The 23,366-nt window shown below is 36.4% G+C and overlaps 2 protein-coding genes across 6 annotated transcripts in view; both read right to left on the reverse strand.

Moving 5' to 3' along the window:
• LOC127809947 (putative late blight resistance protein homolog R1A-10) overlaps positions 1-23,366 on the reverse strand; it is a 57,152-nt gene that overhangs the window by 12,363 nt on the left and 21,423 nt on the right. The gene's annotated exons all lie outside the window — the stretch shown is intronic.
• LOC127809948 (putative late blight resistance protein homolog R1B-16) lies at positions 818-6,098 on the reverse strand. 4 transcript variants are annotated; one of them, XM_052349142.1, is made up of 3 exons: positions 6,011-6,098; positions 2,993-5,712; positions 818-1,492 (listed from the first exon to the last, which is right to left on the reverse strand). In XM_052349142.1, exons 2-3 carry the CDS (start codon positions 5,640-5,642, stop codon positions 1,464-1,466), a joined length of 2,679 nt encoding a protein of 892 aa, XP_052205102.1. In that variant the 5' UTR covers positions 5,643-5,712; positions 6,011-6,098; the 3' UTR covers positions 818-1,463. The 4 variants fall into 4 exon arrangements, with proteins under 4 accessions (XP_052205102.1, XP_052205104.1, XP_052205103.1 ...); XM_052349144.1 differs by lacking the exon at positions 6,011-6,098 and having other exon boundaries at positions 818-1,152; positions 1,415-1,492; positions 2,993-5,809; XM_052349143.1 differs by lacking the exon at positions 6,011-6,098 and having other exon boundaries at positions 818-1,339; positions 1,415-1,492; positions 2,993-5,809.

Here is a 23,366-nt window from a genome sequence, read left to right on the forward strand (position 1 = left end):
TTTTTTTTTTTTTTGTGAGTATATCATTGAAAAACCTCAAAACGTCTACGCCTTATGCTAGGGCATACTTCGAGTATCACAAAAGGAAAACTTGAATAAAAACCAAAATTGGATCTAAACTACCAATTTATGTATGAATATATACAAAAATCAAAGGAAATCTTAAGAAGATTTTGTCAACAACTAGGGTTTTCCTAAGTAACAAGAAACAACAGCAAGAGTAATGTTTCTATATTGGGAAAGATGGCAGTAGCTGATATGGAATGATTCAATCATTGATTGGTGATTGATTAATTGATTGATGATTGATTAATTGATGATTGATTGGTGATTGATTAATTGATGATTCAATCATTGATTGGTGATTGGTGATTGATTGATTGGCGATTGATTATATATGTTTCCTAGATTGATTAACTGTATATATTATTTCCTAAAAGTAAAATTATGTCTTCTAGATTAGATTATGTTTCCTATCTTGGTTGTATCCTAAATTGTATAGATCCTAGGATTCTTTCCTAAAGTTAGTTGTTTCCTATTTTTGTAAATAAGCTTGTATAAATCAAGCTTTTCTAGTGAATAAAAAAGTGAGACAATAAAGTTATTTTTTTTTCCAAAACTTAACAGATTTCACTTGCACACTTTAGATGACAATCCTCGTTAATCTTGCCCCCCCCCCACCCCCCCCCACCCCCCAAAGCATTATAAGGCTTTTGACACAAATATTAACATTTGTGATGAAAACACCAATTACTTACCTATATAATATTTAGAGAGAATCACATCCACCAAACTGCAATCTCCAAATCTTTATTTAGGTGGGAGTGTCAACATTTGTGATGTAGACACACAACTACTCCCCAAATAATAACTTAGAGTACATAGAACATACTCATGAGTTAAACCACTATTTTATGTGATACTAATTCCCAATTACTAAATAGTTCAAAATAGAGAAGTAAAAATAAATTTAGCAGTTTGAAAATCACCAAAACTGTCACAATGCCCTGCTCCGCAAATTCTAAGGAAATGAAATAGTGGACAACCGTGTCCAAACAACACACTAAATAAGATGTACTAACTGGGACACATAACGCTCTTACTCCCGAAAGTAGCAATTTAATGCTCACTCCAAATAAAATACACCATAGCCTGCAAAACAAGATAGTTAGCAGCCTGCTAAGGACCTTTGCCATTTCACCCTGTCGCCGCCCATAAAACACCTAACTCCCATCTACACCAAGGTCATCCAAATTTCTTAGAACGGCGAAAATAGGATAACACTTGATGAGAATATGAGCAATCAAAAAAGAAATGATTATGTCACTCTGCCACTTCCCTGTAAAGAAAACATCTATTTGGAAAAGGCAAGTACAAGTTAATACAATTAAGAGTTAAGGGATCCAAAGTTTACCTCTAGATTTTGGGAAGCTTACAAAAGAGTTTGGGTACTCTGTTGAAGTTTAGCACAGCTCATCATCCACAGAGAACCCTGGAGGATATGTTGTGATCATGTGTGTTAGATTTTGCAAGTAATTAGGAGAATTGAGTATCCATAAAAAAAAAAACTATCAAAATTGATAGTGTTGAGTATGCATAAATTTTTTATTTTTTTTTATCATGATAACATGTTTGAAAAAGTGAAATGTTACATAATTTTTATTTTTCAATCTCAAACCTTACTTTTTTGCATAGCCAAGAAGTTGTCATTTTGTCAAATTATTGGTTCAAGGACCATTATCTTGATTAATGATTTCTTGTAATTTATTTGTTCTCTTGTAACAATCAAGGTAAAGTAGGCATGACGTTATGATTTATTCTTGACTAAAATAATCAAACCAACATGTCAGTACTTGATTTTATTCAAAATAGCAGGTGTTCAAGGCTTTTTAAATTATTCAAGTTTAAAGTATTTTTGTTGAAAATTCTTTTTTTATTTAAAAAGATTGTAAGTCTATTTTGTACATTTATACGTGAGGTGGTCACATCTTGTGAGGGTTCTTGTTTGCTGTAAATGTCGAACTCTTGTGCAAAACCTTGAGTTATTCTTATTCATTTTAGTAAAACCTTCAAATTTTTAGTTTAGAGAGAATGCAGGCTCTTAAAGCTAAAAATATAAAATTCGAAAAAAAAAGGTTTAGATCTTATAGAACTTAATTAATCCTCGAGTTATTTTTCTGGACAACACTTTTGCACTTTCTATCTATTTGTGAAATAAGGTTCTTAATGTTGTTGGCAATATTCATTCCCAGAAACTTAAAGTTCAACCTATTAGATCATTTTCATGCTTTCTCATATAACCTCTCATCCTCAATGCTGCTTAAATCTGTAATAGTAAGAGACTTTTCTTCCAAAAGTGTTAAAAGTCAAAATCCAGTACGCCTGAGTAAAAATTAACTTAATTTCACCATTCAAAGAAGTTCAACCTATTAAGTACAGACACACAAGAAACATGCGACTGATAAATAACTGCAAAATAATATAAACATGTTCAAAATTAAAATAATTACACTAAGAATTCAAACAAACACTCAAAGCACATCTTAATCAAATATACTTTTCATCTTTGAATATACAAATATATATATATATATATAACAGACACTTTGGCATGTCAGGTTGGGGTTTCCTCTCCACTATTGAATATACAAATATATCTTGTCATTGTTAGTTACCTACAAATAATGGTTCTTATTTTATGGGATAAGGAAAATATTGGCTCCCTACCAAATAATAATCCTTATATTATGAGATAATGGTTTTAATTTTAAAAATATTGTGGACAGTTATAATTTTGTTATCAGATTAAGGTTTAATAGAAAATAAATTTTAATTTTTTATTTTAAAATTTTGATTACTTGTTGGACGTACGAGATTAAATATAAATACAAATAAATTTTGTCCTCTTCCTATTCATGAATGAGATATATATACATAAAATTCAGTTTTCCATCATTGCAATGAGTGAATGGATAATTGAATAAGCACTTACTTGAAAATTGGGGTTCCACTGTAATCTGCAGGGAATGGTTTCCCATATTTTCTTGCTCTTGCTTAATTTTCCTGGCAGAATTGGCAACATTACGGTTGCAATGGCGTATCTCAATCATCAGCAGTGTCGGTATGTACCCTATTTCAGATGGGATCTGCTTGAGGAATGCACATCGAACCAACGCTACCCGCTGAAGTCGGGGAAAGTGATTACTACAGCCATCCCAGCTCTCGATGTCAAGATTTTCAAATTTCAAGAACTTGAGTTTAGGGAACTCTACTTCACCTGTCACCCAAAGCGATCCACTACAGGCACCAGCTAACAATTTGAGAACCTCAAGGTTGGGTAGTAACATGCCAAACTTTGATATTTCGTCCCAACCCAGATTAGTTCCATGCAAACTTAGCTTTTTAATGTTTCTGGGGAAGTTGTAACTTCTGAGATATACTGACGTACCAACTTTTGAAGTATTGAACAACTTGAGCTTCTGGAGGTGCTGTAGAAAGGTTAACCGAGGAAACACGAGTAAATTTCCAAATACTATTTTTCCCTGAATTCCCAGCTTTCTGAGATTTGGAGCCCTATTCAAGATTGACTCGCAATGTATTGGATTTACCCATAAGAGAGTCTGTAGGCTATCCATTAAGGGAAGCGATGATTCTCGGAATGTCCGTAAGGGAGTATGGACAGTTCCCTCCTGAAGAGTTTCCACACCTTGATCTATCACCGAGTCCGTAACGAATTCCATACCTTGATCTGTCATTGGTCCATTAAGAAGAACGTGCCTCAGCTTTTCCATTTTTTCTATGGGCAAACTAAGAGATGTCCACGTATATCCGAAAATGATCAGTGTCTCTAAATTACAGAGGTTGCAAATTGATGCTGGAAGCCAAGCCATGAGGAGGGATAGTGCTAAGTACCTCAAGAAACCTAGTTGTTCTATCTCCATGGGATATGAGTCCAGCTGAATGAAGCTTACATCCAACACCCTAAGAAGTTTGAGTCTCTGAAAAGGAAACGCAAGGGGTGGAAATCCAGCAGCATATCCACAGCCAATGCACAGGAATGAGTGGGGATCCAGGACAGAGGGGAGTCTAACGGTCTGGAGCTTTAATGAATCAATGCACAGACGACGCGGACATGAAGAAGATGAGGAAAATTGTTGTACACCTGAAATTTGTCGGAGAAAATTCTCTTTCTCAGCTTTTTTGAGGCAAAATCCACGCAACAAATCGTGGATACTGCAGGTTTTGGGGCGACCTTCATATCCCCTTGTGGAAACCATTATAAGGCTTCTATAAATTAAATTCATTAAGTACTCTTCCGCCACATCCTCCAAGTTCTTCTCTCTCGTCTTCTGAATAAATCCCTCAGCAATCCATAACCAAATCAACTTCCTTACAGGAATTTGGAAGTCCTCTGGAAATGCTGCAAAATATAGAAAACAGGGTCTCAAGTGACGGGGCAAGTGTTTGTAACTCAGTTTAAAGATTTTCATACATAAATTTGGATCAGCAACCATCGATTGGCTCATGATTTTCTCTACTTCTTCCCACCGATCTTTCCTCTTCTCTTCATTTGCAAGAATTCCAGCAACCATGATGATTGCCAGTGGAAGTCCCCCACACTTCTTGGCTATTTGCATCCCTATTTCCATTAGTTCAAAAGGGCAGGTTCCTCCATGAAATACCTTTAGTCGGAACAATTCCCAACTTTCATCATGAGTTAAAAGTGGTAGGGGACGAGAAAGGGTAACAGGTTGGGCAAAAGCCACAGCTTCAAGCCGACTGGTGAACAAAATTCTACTTCCATTTCTGTCATTTGGAAAATAGTCTTTCAAATCAGCCCAGGCCCCACTGTCCCATACATCATCCATCACAATGAAATATTTCATACCTTTTAAGCGTTTGTACAGCTGCTCACCTAATTCCTCTTCGCTCATTTGATTGATTCCATTTGAACGGTCACTAACACAACGTAAAAGGCCAAGCAACAAATCCCTCTTTTGGTACTCTTGAGAAACATTTATCCATGCATGGAGATCGAAATGATAGACAACCAGCGGATCATTATATACTTTTTTAGCTAGAGTGGTCTTACCCTGTCCAGCCATCCCATAAATCAAAATTAACTGTAGCTCCTTTGGAACTCTAGTAAGTTTTTCTTTAATGAAAATTTCTTCATCTTTAAAGCCCACTACTATTTCTTTTGGCCATGCAGAGAAATTTACAATTTGTATGCCCCCCAGGTCAAGAATAACATTTTTCAACTCTGTTTCAATGGCCTCGATCTCTTGTTTGAGAAGGTCAAGGTTTAATGAGAGTTCTTTGCGCTTGGAAACAACCTCATCAGCAGCGATGACACCATTACACGTCACTGTACCTTCCCATTCCCTTGTCCGTGCGGAAGTGCATGGGGCGATCCTCCATTTTACCACATTTTCCACTTCTCGAATTCGTATTTCCAGTGATTTCACCTTTTCATTCTGATAAAACCTCTCCTGTTCCTTAAAGAAGGTTCTCAGCAGTCCCAGCTTATCGTAAAGAGTCGCAATTAGATCCTTAACTTCATCTTCTATGGGCAGATAATTGCTGCTGCTTTTTAACGCATTCAGCGTCTCCATCACAAAATTGATTCCAGTTTCAGCCATATCTCCCTCTTTCTTATGTTTTCTGTGAAGAATGATAGAAAGGGGAACTCTGTGTCCCAGTTGCCAATTACTGAATTACGTGTGACAAGGCATTACACGGCGAAGTTATTCATACAGGAAGACACCAGTTGGATTTTTGACGACAAAGCACAAATATGTAGAGTAAAAAAAAAAAAATCATCAATTCCAACAAAAACGTATGATTGTTACGACAACAGAAATTAGTCTATTGATATGTAAGCCAGGATCTAGCAGTTCAAAGTCCAGATTTCAATCTCAAACACGCAACAGCAAAATACAGTAAAACAGAAGGCATGAGCGACAATTCTTTCTAATAGTTTCAGTTAGAAAATGGAAAGGGACTGTACCGGAAGATGAAGATCTACCCAATAATCTAACTTTGGAATGAAGTTGATCAGTGGGACGACTCTTCGCAGCTCGCCGCTGGAGAAGACTTAACTGTGAAGTGAAGACCCATGGAAAACGAGCATGGTAATGGAATATTTCAGGGAAAATTACAAGAAGGATAATGCTACAGGAACGTAAGGGTGGACAAAAAGTTGAACAACTTTAATAAAATTATCATATTAACCCTTAATGTAAAAGACAAATCTATCATTGATCTATTTCAGTCACCTCGCACTCTCTCTTTCACTTTCATCTTCACTCGTCCAGTCTCCCTCTCACTTTCACTTCACCCGCCCATTTTCAAAGCCACACTCTCTCTCTTTTTCTCAAAACCACTCTCTCTCAAACCCAAAACCACTCTCTCTCCAACCCATTCTTATCTCCCCTATTCTCTTTCAAACCCATTTTTATCTCTTATACTCTCTCTTTCAAATCCACCCCCTTGGGTTGCAGGAATCGTAGTCTCCCCTCCCTCTTTTGGTCGCACCACCTCGCCCCCACCACCTACCACAAATCGCTGTCGCCCCCTCACAGCCACTCAGACCGCCATCACCCCCTCGCCAGCCGCTCGCACCGCCTCGCCCTCACCCGTCATCTCTCTTCCATCTTTCTCTCTTTCTCTTTCTCTTTCTCTTTCTTCTTTCCACCCTTTCTCTCTCACTATTTCTTCTCGTTTCTCGTCGTCGTTGCCACCGACATAGCTGCCTCAGCTGATGTCTATCACCATGAATGTTGCCGCCAACACCTCTATCTCCTCTCTCTCTCTCTCTCTCTCTCTCTCTCTTGGTCTTTGTTAAACCTATATAAATATATGAGTTGTGCTATTTGTACAGAAGCATTTTTACAGATTGGTTTAAGGGACGAGATATCGCGATAAATTAGCGATATCTTAGGTATAAAGTAAAGCAATTTATCGCGATATATTCAAAGGTAAATCTCATCTAAATGAAAAGAGAGAGAGAGAGAGAGAGAAGAAGCTGGGTGATTGTTCATCTTCAAGTGGCTGGGGAAGAAGGGCTTGTCGCAGTGGTGGTTCAAAAGCTCCAGCCTCCGGTGGAAGAAACTCAGCTTCCAGCTTTGGTTCGTCGACAGCCTCCTCTTCAAGATTGTCTCCGTCTTAAGAAGCCATTGCTCTGGTGGCCATTTCTGTTTCTTCTACCTCTGCTTCCAGCTTTGGCCATTGCTCTGGTTCCTAGCTTTGGATTTCAAAGTTTCTCTCTCTCTCTCTCTCTGTGTTCTTGAAAAACCCTGTTTCTATCTCTAGAATGTGAGATTTTGGCAAGTTGAGGCAAAGCTAATTTGAGATTCATTTGGGTTTGGGTTTGGTTTTTCTGGGTTTTTTTTTCCTTTTTTTTTGGACTGTGTTCGCTCTTTATTTCATTTGATTTTCTTGTATGAAACATAACTATCAGTATTGAATTCAAACTTCTTCAAGTTCTCTCTCTAGTTCTTTTTCTGTTTCAATGCAGAAATTAGTTATTCAAAGTGATTATATTTTTTTTTTGTGTAGATTGGCCTGATGAGAAGATTATGAATTTTTTGTTCGGCTTTTGTTTGATTTCCAACTGGAGAAATGAGAGAAAGACAAAAGACAAAAGGAATTTTTCATCACATAAAATTCTTTCCAAATTTATCTCCTCCTGTCTAGGATTTTCCTTCAATTTTTCTGGCATTTTCTTCACAAACTAACAAAAAAAATCATGGCTTTCTTCTCTCCAGAATCTTCTTCCACATTCATTTTCTCATAATGATGCAGACTGTAAAATAATGCAATTTGAAAGTTGAAACTGCTAAATGTGTTGATCAGTGAGAGGCCTTCTTGAAAAACTGAAAGAGGAAGAGATATTAAGTTATGTTTGGCGTTCGACAGATTTTGGGGGGAGAGAGAAATTTTACATAAGGGAAAAATAATTAAATTCATATGGGGGTAAAATGGTTAATTTTTCCCTCCTATAAACCAATCTGTAAAAGTTATTCTGTACAAATAGCATAACTCTAAATATACTAGTGTATACCCATGCCTAAAGGCACGATGTAAAATAATATTAAAATTAAAATGTAATAATGTTTATTAATATTGTAAAAAAAAATTGTAAATATTGAACAAAATACAGAAATTAAAGTTATTATAGATTTGTTAACATTTTATAATAAAAAAATTACTAAATCTATATAATAAAGCACATTAGTAAATGTTCTACAATCTGAATACATTAAATTAAAAATTAAATATCAAACAATACATACAAATCGTTGCCAATGACCCTTGGAGCCCCTGATAACAGCTGGTCGGGGGCCCGTGGGTCATCTCAGACCTCCATCGCCCCCCTACGATCCCTCGCAACGCCTCACCCCCATTCGCTGGCCCCCCACCCACCGTAGACCCTCTATTCCCCCCTTCATACTATCACACCCGTTGATGACATAGGTAGGTGGGTTTGTGAGAGAAAAAAAAAAAAAAAAAAAAAGGAGAGGGAGAGAACAGTGAGTGAGGGAATGGGAGAAAGAGTGCAACAAAATGGGGGAAGGAGGTAATGAATGAAGAAGTAAGTGGTCGTTGCACCCATCGGCTCCCTACATGTCATCGTCCTTCCCATCGCCATCACACTTGCCGATCCCCCATTCGCCATCGACCCTTCCTTCCCTCACTACCGTCGCACCTGTTAATGGCATGGGTGGGTAGGTCTATGAGAGAAAGAAAGAGAAAGGAAGAGAGAGTGAGGCAATGAGTGAGGGAGTGAGTGGTTGTCACACCCGTTGACCCCCCCATCCACAGCTGGCCCTCTCTTCCCTCTACCACCGTTGTACCTGTCGATGGCATGGGTGGATGGGTTTGTGAGAGAGAGAAAGAGAGAGGAAGTGAGTAAAAGGTGGGTGAATGGATCTGTGAGAGAGAGAAAGACAAAGGGAGAGAGAGGGGAAGTGAGTGAAGGAGTGAATGGGTGGAAACATCACTCATCTCAATCAATCTCAACCATTAATATATATTTAAAATTCATCTCAGCCATTGAAATGTGTCTCTGAAATATTTTGCATATTTTTAAATATTCTTCTGCTTTACTATATAGATGATAATTATAATAATAATGTTATTTTTAACATAAAATAGTGACATCTTAAATTTGAAATAAGAAATAAAAAAAAATAGAGGAATCGTCCTATAGAAATTATGAGGGTTTTTTTATATTTAATTTTATCTTTATTTTATGAAAATATTATTTTTAGTTATTTATAATCGTGATAAATTTAATTTTTTATTAAATAATAAATCATAGCCGAACTCAATGTCATACTCATTTTTTTTTGCTTCATCACTAACATATTCTACCATAAAATTTGATTGATAGTTTGCGTGATACATTTTGGTTACACAATAAATTGAATATTTTTCTGTTGGGTTAAGAGGGTTTCTGGGCAAAGGATTTGTTTGGTTTTGGATTTGAAGTTTCTAAAAACTATAATGACAGATAATTATGAAAAATTTTATAGAATATAGTAATATTTTAAAATAAGAAATCAAAAAATAAGATTATTTTTATTTGTTTACAATAGTCCTAAATGATAAATTTAATTTTTTATTAATTAATAAATCATAGCCCAACATATTCTATCACAAAATTTAATTGACAGTTACACACAAAGAATATATATACATACACAGAATACATTAACATACATACACACAAAGAATACAACTATAAATATACATACACATAAAAAATACATTTAATTAATGGAACATGCAACTATAAAAATACACATAAAAAATGCATTCCGTGCACGGTAATAAAAAATACATTTAATTAATGGAACATGCACCTATAAAAATACACATGAAAAATGTATTCCGTGCACAGCAACGCAACGCAATGCAACGTATTAATTAATTTGGAGTTCGTGCATAGCAATGTATTAATTAAAGAATACATTTTTCTTTTATTTTTTTCTCCTTCTTTATTCATCTTCTTCCTCCCGATTCTTCTGCCTGCAACCCAACGCACAGCACCAACCATCGCCCACGCAGCCTCCGCGGCCAACGCCGTCCCCGTCAGTCGTCCTCAGTCGCCGCCCCACCGCCGCCATCAGTCGTTCACTGCTGCAGGCCACCATCGTTGTTTGACCCTGTGCGCACAGATCGCCATCGCCGTTCAACCTTGTTGTTGCATCGTTCGACCACCATTGGTCGCGCCTCTGACCACTGTATCGTCCTCCACTAGCCACCATTTGGCCTTCAACTTCCTCACCTACTGCTTGCTCTCTGTATATATAGAGAGAGAGAGAGTCAATTGTGTGTGGGCGGTTGCGTTGTGAGTGTGTATATAGATATATGTGAGTGTGTGTCTGTGTATATAGCCGAGTGTATATAAATGTGAGTGTGTGTATATATATGTGTGTGTGTGGGTGAGTGGCAGCGTTGTGATGTGAATGTGTGTATATATATATGTGTGGGGGGGGGGGGGGGGGGGGGGGGGGGGGGGGTGGCTGCGCTATAGGTCGAAGATGGCTACTTGACTTTGGGCGAAAAAACTTTTAATCCCAACTATCAATGTATCAGAAATTGATCCCAACCATCAAAATGTCTATACATTTTAGACAATTCAAAAACTATTCTGCCATATTATATAGATATTATTATGCTATGTTGTAAATGCAACATGTGTTTTTCTCTTATTCTTTTTCTTCTCTTTTTAATGTTTACTTTAACATGCTTCATATTAATACTTACTTTAACATGTTTTAGAAAAATAAAATTCAGATTAATTATTTGAAAAAATATATTTTAAAAATATACATAAAAAAGAATATATGACACTAAATTTCTAAAAAAAACTTTTAAAAATTGTTGAAAAATCATACCACGGGATGGGCATTTTTCTACCCTTTGCAAGGGATAGCCTTTTTATTTTTTCTTTGCCTTTGCCTATAATAATAAAAAATAAGTAGACTATATTTATAAAAAATAAGTAAACCAATGTTGAAGTGATTTTTAGGCTTATCTCACGAATGCGAATAGTATTAAGGTCACACTCATCGCGAATAACAACATTAACATTTATTTCTTGAAGAAATCGAACCTATATATGTAAACACTTTATAGTGATAAATAAAACTTGATACACATAAATAAAAAAATTAGTAAACGAAGTCGATATTACGGTTCGGTATAAATCTCCATCCATCTGTAAAGTATGAGGAAAAAAATATTTTATTAAAAGAAAATTAGATATGATAAATATTTTTTTAAAAGAACAAAATAGGCCTTACATTAAATTTATATGAAGAAAAAAAACTTATTTGATCAAAAATAGTAATATTGTCCATAATTGTTGCACTTCAACCCAAAAAAAAATCAGTTGCTACAAAATCAAATAATAAAATTTAATATTTTATTTAAATAAATAATTGACATGGATATAATAGATGATCAGGAGATGAAAAAAAAATATAAACCAAAATGATAAAAGGCCGATCCAATATTTAGAACATATGTATTTTAACAATCACATTAAAATGATAAAATTAAAATTGAAACACAATTTTATAGAAATCGAAGTATAATTTTTCTAGTGAGACTTAAATAAGTTATAATTTTTCAATTTGAGAGTAGGACCTATATAAACACATATATTTGAGACCTACATATAAACACATAAAATTAAAAAATAAAATTGTATAAACACAAAATTTTTATACATAAAATTTGTAAGATTACATAAACACATATAATTGTATATAAACACATAATTTTATAAGAGTGGAACCTACATAAACACATATGAAAAAAAATAAAAAATAAAATTATAACTCATTTTTGTCCCATAAAATTTTTAAAAAATAAAATTGTATATTTGGGTCCAACTTAATTGTACCCAATGTTAGAAATTGAATAAAATTTTTAAGAAAATGTTTGAACCGTGGGTCCAACTCATAATTTTTTTTTTCTTTTGTTATATTTTTTGGTGCTTCCAATACTAAATGTAAAAAATCTATATACATACACACACACTGTTTGCAATGAATATATACATAAAATCGGTAAGATCAGTAACTTAGTGAATGAATGAATCATTCACATCATATATACATATATTCACTATGGAATATATTCATTGCAAATACATATATTCATACACACGCACACACACTATTTTCAATACATATATTCATTGCAAATACTTCACACCATTACACACGCACACACTGCGGGCTATCTCTTTTTTATTGTGTGTATGTATCATTCATTGCTGTAACTTCACTTAAGATTGGTAATGATGTGAAGTTGCAAACGTCATTTCTGATTACATAACTTCACTAAAAAACCCCATAGTAGAAACCCATATAAAAAAATTGGGCAAAATCGAAAGCGAGAAACGATCCAAAAATAGAGGTTTGAGACCATTTCATCATCAAACACCCAATTTCATCAAAGAAAACCCCAACCAACTAAACCCAGAACCTTGTTAAGCATTAAAAATAAAAATCCAAAAGCTCAAGAAGCTATATGTTTGCCATCAGAGCTGGAAAACAAAGCAAATTACATACAAGCATAGATACATACACGCACGCACACTTCTACCCCTATCTTCAACAAACAGATTATGGACACACACAAAGTACATACACGCACACACACACAAAATACATATAAAATGACTATAGCACACACACATATACATACACACGCTCACACACAAAATGTAGAAAATACAATTACACGCACGCACACACATATACATACACACGCACACATATGGCGATGTAGCTGGAGGCGGTGCGGCAACGAGGAGGCGGCGATGGTGGTGATGGAGAGCTTCAGGCAAGCCGACCACGATGGAGAGCTGCCCGTTGCCTGAAAGAGAGTTGCCCGTGAGTGGGTGGGAGAGAGAGAGAGAGACAGTGAGTGAGGGAGACGAATGGGTGGGAGAAAGAGAGAAAGAGAGAGAGAGAGAGAGAGAAAAGGATGGTGGGTGGGATAGAAAGAAAGAAACAAAGGGAAAGTGATTGGGCGGGAGAGAGGGAGAAGGAGAAAGAGGGGGGAAGTGACTGGGCGAGAAAACAATTCATCTAAGCTATTCATCTGCCAAAAATCAATCTGAACTATTAAAATGTATACATTTTCAAAAATTATTGTGTTTTATTATATAGATGATATATAATATTATATATTATTTATTTTCTTATCTATTTATATTACTTGAAATATGATATTATGATTTGGTTTAACTTTAAATATAATTTGTAATTTTTATAAAATATAATATAAAAATTTTGTATAAATTTACATGTAATTTCAATTCAAGCAATATAAATAAATAATAACATACAAATATACATAATTATTTATACATAAAATAATTATAAAATACATAAAATTTTATGTGTTGTATGAATTATAAGAGAAAAAATATAATTAGAATTATAAATTATTTAAACTTGTTATTCTAAATAAGTGGAAATGGAGAATATTGAACAAAAAAAAAAAAAATTATTTGATACAATTCATAGACACATTTGACTTTTCCCTTGTCTTGGGTGGGGGAGGGAAGAATTTTCTAGTGAAATTCATGGAGTTGATTTAACAAGAGTCTTTCTTATCTTTTATCTATTTTGTTACTTTTAAAAATTCTCGTTTATAAGATATTAAAACTTTTAAGAGTATATTTTAACTTGTTATTTTTAAAAATTTATTTTGTAATTTTATTTTATTTTTTAAGTTATAAAATACAAATTAAACTATAAACCATAATATTATTATATTTATTTTTAATAAAAATATATATTCTTATATTTATCACAATATAATTATATTTTTTCTATTTATCATTCATACAAAAAATATTTGAACTCAAAATATATTATATATTTTTATTCTAGTTTAGTCTATATTTTTATTTAAAAAATATGTATATTTAATCCAGTTATACTCAAAATTTTTATTTAAAAAATATGTATATTTAACCCAATTATATTCAAATATATTTTTAGTAAATATATTATATATTTGTGTTAGTGACCCAAAAAGAAGGGGGAGATGGAGGTGTTGGCTATGAATGGCAGAGGCAGACTGTGATGTAGGCGTCGGATGTGTCGGCAAGAATGAGTACAGAGAGAGAATGAGGCGAAAAAGAGAGAAGGAGAAAGAGAGGGGGGGATGGAGGTGTCGGCCGCGGAACAGCGAAAGCAGAGACGGACAACAGATGGATTTAATAAAATATAAATTGCAACTCTGAAACTGACGCCTTCGTAGAAATGGCAAAGATTTATGATGTATGAACTGTGATAATAGCAGCCTATGAAGATGTAAACAAAATCATATATAGACACCTATACACACTACCAGTTTGTCTTGTAGTGCCACCTTCATACACAAAACAATCTACCCTCCAAAATCTATATGCCAGAACCTCAAACACCTTACAATCAAATAAAAAAACAAATTCTTAATTTTTTATTTTCACAACTAAATCATCATCAGCAGCAGCACATCAAAAAAACAACAAACCAAGTAAATAGAAAAACTAAAACAGAAAAAAATATAAATATATATAAATGTATGTGGGGGCGAACAGCAGCAGCGGGTAGTCATTCGAGCAGCAATGAAGAGCCAGCGGTGGGGAAGGGACGATGGCAGTCTGTGGCTGGTGGTGAGTGCGAGGCGGTGCGACTGGCAGAGGGAGGGGAGACGGTGGACGGTCCTTGCGACGAGAGGCAGACGGTGGATTGTGCTCGACTAGATAGGGGGCGACGGCGGTGCTCGTCGCAGTAGTGGGGCAAGGGTTAGGCAACGATGGATGCTGCAACCAGTGGTGTGAGTTTGAGAGAAAAAGTGGGGGAAAGAGAGAGTGGGTTTCAAAGATGGTGGTTTTGAGAGAAAGTGAGTGGTAGAGAGACAGTGGGTTTGAGAAAGAGGGAGAGTGGTTTGAAAATGGGCGATAAAGATGAAAAAATAATGCCAAATTCTCGCGATTTTTTTGGTATCAAAATATCGTGAGAATTTGAAGTTGTCCAAGTTTCAGTTTGTGTAGCATTATCCTTACAAGAAACCCATGCACTTTATATTATGGAAAATGTTACACGAATTGAAGGTTAGACAACTTGGTGGACAACTCTATGTTAAAATTACAAATTTGTCCCTTACTTTCCCACTAATAGTTTGCTGCTTCCTCTCTTCTTCCTCGTACTCTCACTCACTCTCTCTCTTCCTCTACCATTGTTCATCGCCATGGCTGTTCTCACCGCCACTGTCGTTTCTGCCGATGTTAATCTCCGTCTTTCCAATCGTTTCCAACACCTCCATCTCCCCTCTCTCTCCTTCCCCCATTGTTGTGGACAAAAATATATGTTAGTTTTAGCAGACGTCTGCTCGCTATTTAGTGTTCTCTATCCTACCAGATTCTGATTAACCCCCCAAGTCCTCGTAACACTTTGATCAGTCTCACCTATGGGAGATTACAGATCAAAGTCATACACCGGTGGCAGGATGTAGATGGAGAGCCACTACAGGTCCAGACCCTGCTTCAACTTTTACTATTTTCGCTCTTACAGCGTTTCCTACGCTTCTTATCCGCTGCTGCCCTCGCTCTCCCAGATGGGTAGCCGTGTGAGAGTCTTCAAGGTGAAGAAAGGTAAGAGCACAGGGGCGTCTTCTTTAAAATCTTGGAGCTTCAACGATCCTGAGTTCCAGAGGAAGAACAGGGTTGCGAGCTACAAGGTTTACCCGGTCGAGGGGAAGGTCAAAGGGTCCCTTAGGAAGAGCTTCAGGTGGCTCAACGATAGGTACACGTACACCCAAGTGGTCAATGGTTGGTGGTGATCTTTTGTGCTTTCCATCTCTTATGCTTGCAAACTGATTGATGAATTGCTTCTGTGGATTTAATTTCCAGAAAATAGAACTAGTTTCTTATTTTGTAGATTTTGGGTTTTGGGATCCTTTTGGCTTTTACCAATTCTTGATGCTAATGTATACGTATATGGTGTAATATGTGTGTGGATGATAAAACTCAAAATTCAAAGTCAATGGCTTTCTTTCATTATGTATTCATACAGTTGATTTTTTTAGTGATAAATTACTAGTTTTCTCCTTTTATGCCAATAAGCTGATCTCATTTACTACATTTTCCCAATTGTAATGTTTGTTGGATTGACTTGGATTAAGTATATATATTGGCTACATATTACTTCCACCCCCCATATTCCTAGCAGTCTCATAACTTTGCTTATCATTGGCGTAAGATGGTAAGATGGTGGAAGCGGCTGCTACGGCGGTGAGAACAGCCACGATGACGAACAACGGTGGAGGAAAAGAGAGAGAGAGAGAGAGAGAGAAAGAAAGAAGAGAGGCAGCTGTGTCCATGGTGAAAGATGGTAGAAGTGGCTGCGGTTGTGAGAATAGCCACGGTGGCTAACAACGATGAAGAAAGAAAGAGATAGAGAGAGGAGAGAAAAGAGTACAATGGTAGAGGAAGAGAGAGAGAGATAGTGAGAGTACGAGGAAGAAGAGAAGAAGCAGCAAACTTTGGGGGGAAAAGTAAGGGAAAAATTTGTAACGACCCGATTGAGCGATAGGAAGGACTGGAACAATTTACCCTGATGGGCCTACGCGAACTTCCCAGGGGGGTCACCCATTCCTGGATTACCCCAGGTTAAGCACGCTTAACTTGGGAGTTCTTTGCCAATATTCAGCCCAAAAGGTATCTAGGTGGTATTATTTCCTTTATTACACTATCCTCGATATATACTAACTTCTCTGGGCTCTCAGGGTATTACATTATCCCCCTCTTAAGCACATGACGTCCTCGTCATGTGACCTTACAACCGGTCCCAGATCTCCCTCCTTGCATGGCCGATATGGGATTCGCCTAAGGTGCCTACACGCACCCCCCATAAGGGCCTACACACACACCCCTCGGGACTCAGCCTCCTCGCTGAGGTTTGCCCCACCACCACGCTCAGAGGATCGGGGGTCGGCTCTGATACCACCTGTAACGACCCGATCAAGCGATAGGAGGAACTAGAACAACTTACCTTGATGGGCCCACGCGAACTTCCCAGGAGGGTCACCCATCCCTGGATTACCCCAGGTTAAGTACGCTTAACTTGGGAGTTCTTTGCCAACATTCAGCCCAAAAGGTATTCAGCTGGTGTTGTTTCCTTTCTTACACTATTCTCGATATATACTAACTTCTCTGGGCTCTCGGGGTATTACAAAATTTGTAATTTTAGCATAGAGTTGTCCACCAAGTCGTCTAACCTTCGATTCGTGTAGCATTTCCCTTATATTATCGACACCCACCGACCACTTTTCTCGAGGGGTGTTCAGGGAGCGGTATGACAACTATTAAAAATTTAAGAGTTTAAATGTTATTAAAATTAAATGTTATTTTAATAGTATTTAAAAAAAAAACTTCCTCCCAACTTTTTTTTTGAAATGTTGTTATTAATTTATTGTAACATCTCGCATCGAGTGATAGGAATGATCGTATCAACTTATTCTAATGGACCTAAGCGAACTTCCCAGGGATCATTCATTCTTGAGCTACTCTAGCTCAAGCACGCTCAATTTGAGAGTTCTTTATCCACATTCAGCCCAAAAGGTATTCAGCTGATATTGTTTCATTTCTTACTATTCTCGATATATATACTAGTTTCTCTAGAATCCCTTTTTGGACCTAACCATAGACTTTCAAGGTATTACATTTATTTTGTTGATCAAGTAATTTACAATTTTACTTTCCCAAAACTCTAATATTTCTTTCTTTGCGCTTAAATATTATTGCATCCATAGTCAATTCCTCTTATCTCTTTTTTGTCGCCGCCTCCATCTGCCTCATCTCAACCGTTGCATCTAGGCTCATCGTCACCACTATCGATGTCTCTTCCATCTCTTCCTTCATTTCCCCTTCCAGTTTCTTTCATTGCCGTATCATTCATCGTTGCCATCTCTACTATTATCAATCGTGTTTTCGCTTGAACAGTCGCCTTCATCTTCGCATATGCCTTCACTTTCATCGTCGCCTCTGTCACCACCGCCACTTCCATTGTCACCCTATCATTCTCGCTACATAACATGTATATATATTTAACATTTTTATTATTTAAACATAAAATATTATATTAATATATATTTTTAATAATTATATATAATTTATCAACATCTAAAAATTTTATATCAATTTATAAATTTATTTGTATTATTCAGTAACATATTCGTTTTAGTCTTTTTGTTAAGTTTTGGTAACTTATTAGTTTTTTTACACTAAACACATAATTATATAAATGATAGTTTAAAATACATTTATCTAAATACATTATCAACTTAAACGGTAGCAAATTTAAAAGCTTTACACTACTTTTAAGTAGAAAAACTTAAAAGTCATCTTAAAAAAGGGTAAGCCAAACAACTTCGAGTAAAATATTTCAGGAAAAATTACAAGAAGACGCATGCACTTTAGGTTTATCTTACTGACACCCATGCACCAATTACTTTTCTTAATGGTCAATTTTCTATTGAATCCCTGAATTTCTATTTAGGTATCAAAACACGGTACTATTACTATACTAAGATTTCTTCAATTTATTCTCTAATGTGAGGGAGAGATGTTTGTGTTTAGCTTGCTTTGTTTGGGTCCAAGAGTTTAGTGGAAATTTGAACAAAATAATGATCCCCTGATTTTTATCTTTTGTTGAATGGTTTTTCACTAAAACATTAGTAGTCCTCTCCTATATATGATTGTGATTTTAACATTATAGTTGGAGTCCTCTAATGGTCGTTTGCTTTGGAAGAAAAAGAGATTTTGGGTGCTTTTTATTGTATGCTTGTGCTTTGCTTTGTTTTCATAACATTTTATAGAATTGAGTCAATTTCAACGGGGTTTAAAATTCTGTAGGAATAGTACTCCATTTGAATTAAATTATTTTCGAAGAAAGGGAAAATGTTACAAGCAATTCAAGTAAAAAAAAAAAAAAGAAATGTGAGTGAACCAAAGTGTTTTATATTTATTTTTAACATAATTAACTAAGGATTGCATCCCTGGCCTTGCCATTTATATCACATAAAAGGAGAATAAAGAACACAAAAAGGCTGCAGGCATTGGTTGAGAAAACATACAAGAAGATTCATAACTAATGGATCCCTGCGGCGTGTTCTTTGTTTCTGTTGCATTCCATGCTTTCCTTCCTTATTCATTCTCAGTAGCAATCTTCAAGTGCTGATTATTCTGCTAATCAGATGCACCTTGTTTACAACTATGGTCCATGCTACAGAGCCTTAAGCCTTACTTGAATCCCATGCCTAGTGTGAATTGTCAAAACATGGAGTGTAGATCGGGGACAGACTGAATGCGAAGCATTATAGGATCATTGACACAGCAATTTTGGCCTTATTCATTGCAAAGTTCATGCCTACACAGCTTCTTGGCCCCATCCGAATGGTAAATACACTGCTAGGTTGTGGTCAGTAGCCTTGGTAGCTCCTATTGCAAATCCTTCTAGCTTAAAAAAATGCACATCTTCTCCCTAAACTTGAGGATTATGATTGAATGCCAATACCAGAGTGATAAAGTTTAAATTGGCTAGGAGAGTAAGTGTTCATGGGTCTGACTTCTCTCTATAACTTATTCTTATGATATTAATGGCAAGAGAATATAGTCCGAGCCAAATGAATCTTTATAGGAGCCGAGATTTCAAAGAAAAATGATGTGGCATTAACGAGCGTCCCGAGATAGGATTTTTGGTATCGAAAGAAATCAGATTGAGAACGATTTTCGGTACAGCTAAAATGCAGCTGTCATTTAGGTTGTAAAATCGAATCTTTATAGAAGACTTCTGAAAAGTCAACGGAAGGTTGAGAGGGCTTCAATTTTTCATAAGGAACAATCTTTTAGTGGTTTCAGGAAGAAATAAAAGGATTTGGGGACAAAACGAAAATTCAGGTCTAAGTGCAGTTTTTCGAAATTACTAGAGGGAGGTCAAAACGATAATTTATTGGAATCTTCGAGGGTCAAATTGATGTTTTAGGACTTGAGGGTCCTAAATGCAATATTGGAAAGTTCAGGGGCTAAGTAAAAAGGGTCAAAAAGGTAAAGGCCAAAAATTGAGGGGCTAAAGTGCAAAAAACTAAAAACTGGCAGCAAAGAGGAAACCGACCAGGCCACGAGGGGTTGCTAAAAGCCACTGGGTTCGCATGGGGGGTGGTCGAGAATGGCCAAAGGGTGATGATGAGCCAACAATGGCCACCGGGGTGGCCGAATTTTTGAGAAATTCGGCAAAGAAAGCTGGCCGAAATGTCAAGCCTTTCAACTTGCTTTTTTGGTCACATGAGGATGCTTCCAGATCGATCTAGGGCAGGTAGGAACGTTTAAGGCAATGGGTAAGACGGCTAAGGCCATTTTGAAGCTCGATTTTCGCCTATAAATAGCACACGAAGTGGCCGAAAGTTTACAAGTTTAAACCTTCAAATCGATAGGGTTAACGAACAAATTAGGAGTTCAAAGCATAGGGATTTTGTTGCCCATGAGTGATAGATTATTTCTGTGCATTTTGATGCATTTTCGTCATGGTCTCAGGGTAATCGAAGTCGCCTAAGATGGGAGGCGGAAGCATCGTCCGAGGCTTTAAGCCTCCGATTGAAGGCCTTCCGGCCATCCTTTGGAGCAGAAAATCATGCCATCGTGATCGACTGGTCAAGATGATCATCATGGTGGAGTCAGAAAAATTTTTCGGTGTGCTGTTGCTGGAAAAGACGATTGGCGCATGACTGGCACACGCGGGTCTCCACGCGCAGCTAATTGCCCTAGCGCGTGTAGGCGTGTACGGGCGCGTGGGTGGTTCGAAAAATTTGGAAAAAAATCCTGAAAATTCTAGAAAAATATTTTATGGGGGTTTATGCAAAAAGTTTTGAGGTTTGTCTTCCCGATGTCTCGGTATTCGCACAAAACAGTCTCATTTTGCGTGAAAACACAACATTCGGGTAAGTCCAGTAATTTTCTCTTGATTTTATATGTTATTATAAATTGTTGTGGAAAGAGATTTGAGAAAATAGTCTCGAGGGTATTTATTGGGATTTTTAGAAGGAAAAATTAAAGAAGTTGGAAGATTGAGATATTTAGTGATTAAATATGTTTTTTATGATTTATGTACTCGAGGAAAAGTAATTTGTACAATTTTCAAGAATTGATACGAAAATTGAGGTCGGGGACGCATATCGAGCTGATGCGCACTTTTTGAGAAAATTCAAGTTTATCTCAAAAGGTGAGTTGTCCTATCCTATATGATATGGTTGTTTATTATGCATGATATTTATGAAAGATATGATTACTTATATATGCATGATAGTTATGAAAGATATGATTCATTTTGTCATATTGCATGAAAAATCGTGATATTTGTATGGCACGATATTATTGTCATATTAATATTTGTGCATGGGAAATGGATGTTACCTTAAGAGTGTAGTCGTAATTCCCCAAGGGCAATGGATGGAATAACGTTAGACTTATCCTGCAGAGGTTCGAGATTCTGCCTAAGATTCCTAACCGAGCCGTTGGGCCAGAAAAGTTACACTAGCGCAAATGTTATTCATGTTATTACATCATGCATTCATATATATGTTTTTGAACCCTCACTAGAAGTTTCATCTTCTAATGGGTTATGCTCTTGGGACATTCAACGTTCCAGTTTAGACTTGCAGCTTAGGCAAGAACGTGATTGAGGTATGGCGGCACGGGGTGATGTGTCTGATGATTCAGCAGGTTGATCCGGTATTTCGTTTGTTCAGGAAGATTTGAATATGTATCAGATGAGATTAGAAATGACAATGTATGATTGAAGTATCATTAGATCGCACCTGAGGTGCTTAATTAATATCTCGGGAAACGAGTATCCATGTATTTATGTGTTAAGGCTTTTGAAGATATGATGTAATGGTACGGATTCTTATATCGTTATAAAATAAAATTGATTATGTACCATATTAGGTTTCGATTTTATGTTTCCACATTTATGATGATTACCTGTCTCAACTTATTGATTTTTATTTTGGTAAGCTGAGAAGGTAGAACGGGATTGTCGGGAAATGATTTATATCAAAAAAAATATATATTCTCGAAATTCCTATGTTATTTAATGCTCGGGAAAAGTGAGGCATTACAAACATAAAGGTCCCAAATCACACAAGCCAGCATACATGCATGCATCCAACTAAAGCCTACCCTAACATGCCTAGGCATCATTCCATGAAGAAACATAGGGAGAATCAAACCTTATTCAAGCTCTTAAAAGAAATACAATAAGATTGCCCCTTAAAAGAACTCACAACTCAAGAGATCCAAAAGACCCTAGAAAATAGAGAATTCAAATCGCAGAGAAGGCAAGAGAGAAGAGGAACTTGCCTAAAATAGAGGAAGAATTTGCCTTAAGTTATGCCTCATTTTCTTTATTTCCTTCTTCTTTTCTTCTTTCGTTTTTCTAATCTCGCTCGGCCAATTGATTTTTCCTCTTTCCCTACTCTTCTTTCTATTTATATAGCCCCTTAGATGATGTAGGAATGCCCTTGCATATGCCAAAGTCTTCTAGAAGCACCCACCGAGCTTCACCACCGCCTGATTGACTTGAAAGTGGCCTGGGAAGCTAAACTCGGTAACAATCGGTTGATAATTTCAATTCAATTTGTCGACAGCTTCATCAATCAGTTGACGGATTCGATGCAAATTGTCAATAACTTCATCAATCGATTGACGGGTTGCCAGAAAGAATTTGCCTTAAGTTGATGCCTCATTTTCTTCATTTCTTTCTTCTTTTCTTCCTTCCTTCTGCCTAATCTCGCTCGACCAATTGCTTTTTCCTGTCTTTCCATTCTCTTCTTTCTATTTATATAGCCCCTTAGATGATATAGGAATGCCCTTACATATGCCAAAGTCTTCTAGAAGCACCCACCGAGCTTCACCACCGCCTGATTGACTTGAAAGTGGCCTGGGAAGCTGAACTCGGTAACAATCGGTCAATAGTTTCAATTCAATCTGTCGACAGCTTCATCAATCAGTCGACGGATTCAATGTAATTTGTTGACAACTTCATCAATCGATCGACGGGTTGAGAGGATTTGTTGACAGCTGCTACTTGCAACCACCTCATCCTCTTATACACTATAAACATACACCAAATATACTTAAATGCTACTAAAATTCAGACCTTGGTAATGAGCCGTTACAAATCCTCCATCCTTAAAAGAATTTGATTTTCCTTCATACCTGGTCACTCAAACAACTAGGGATAGTTGCGCTTCATTTCCTCTTCTAGTTCCCATGTAGCATCGTCTGG

This window comes from Diospyros lotus, chromosome 9 (assembly GCF_014633365.1).
Source record: "Diospyros lotus cultivar Yz01 chromosome 9, ASM1463336v1, whole genome shotgun sequence".
NCBI lineage: Eukaryota > Viridiplantae > Streptophyta > Magnoliopsida > Ericales > Ebenaceae > Diospyros > Diospyros lotus.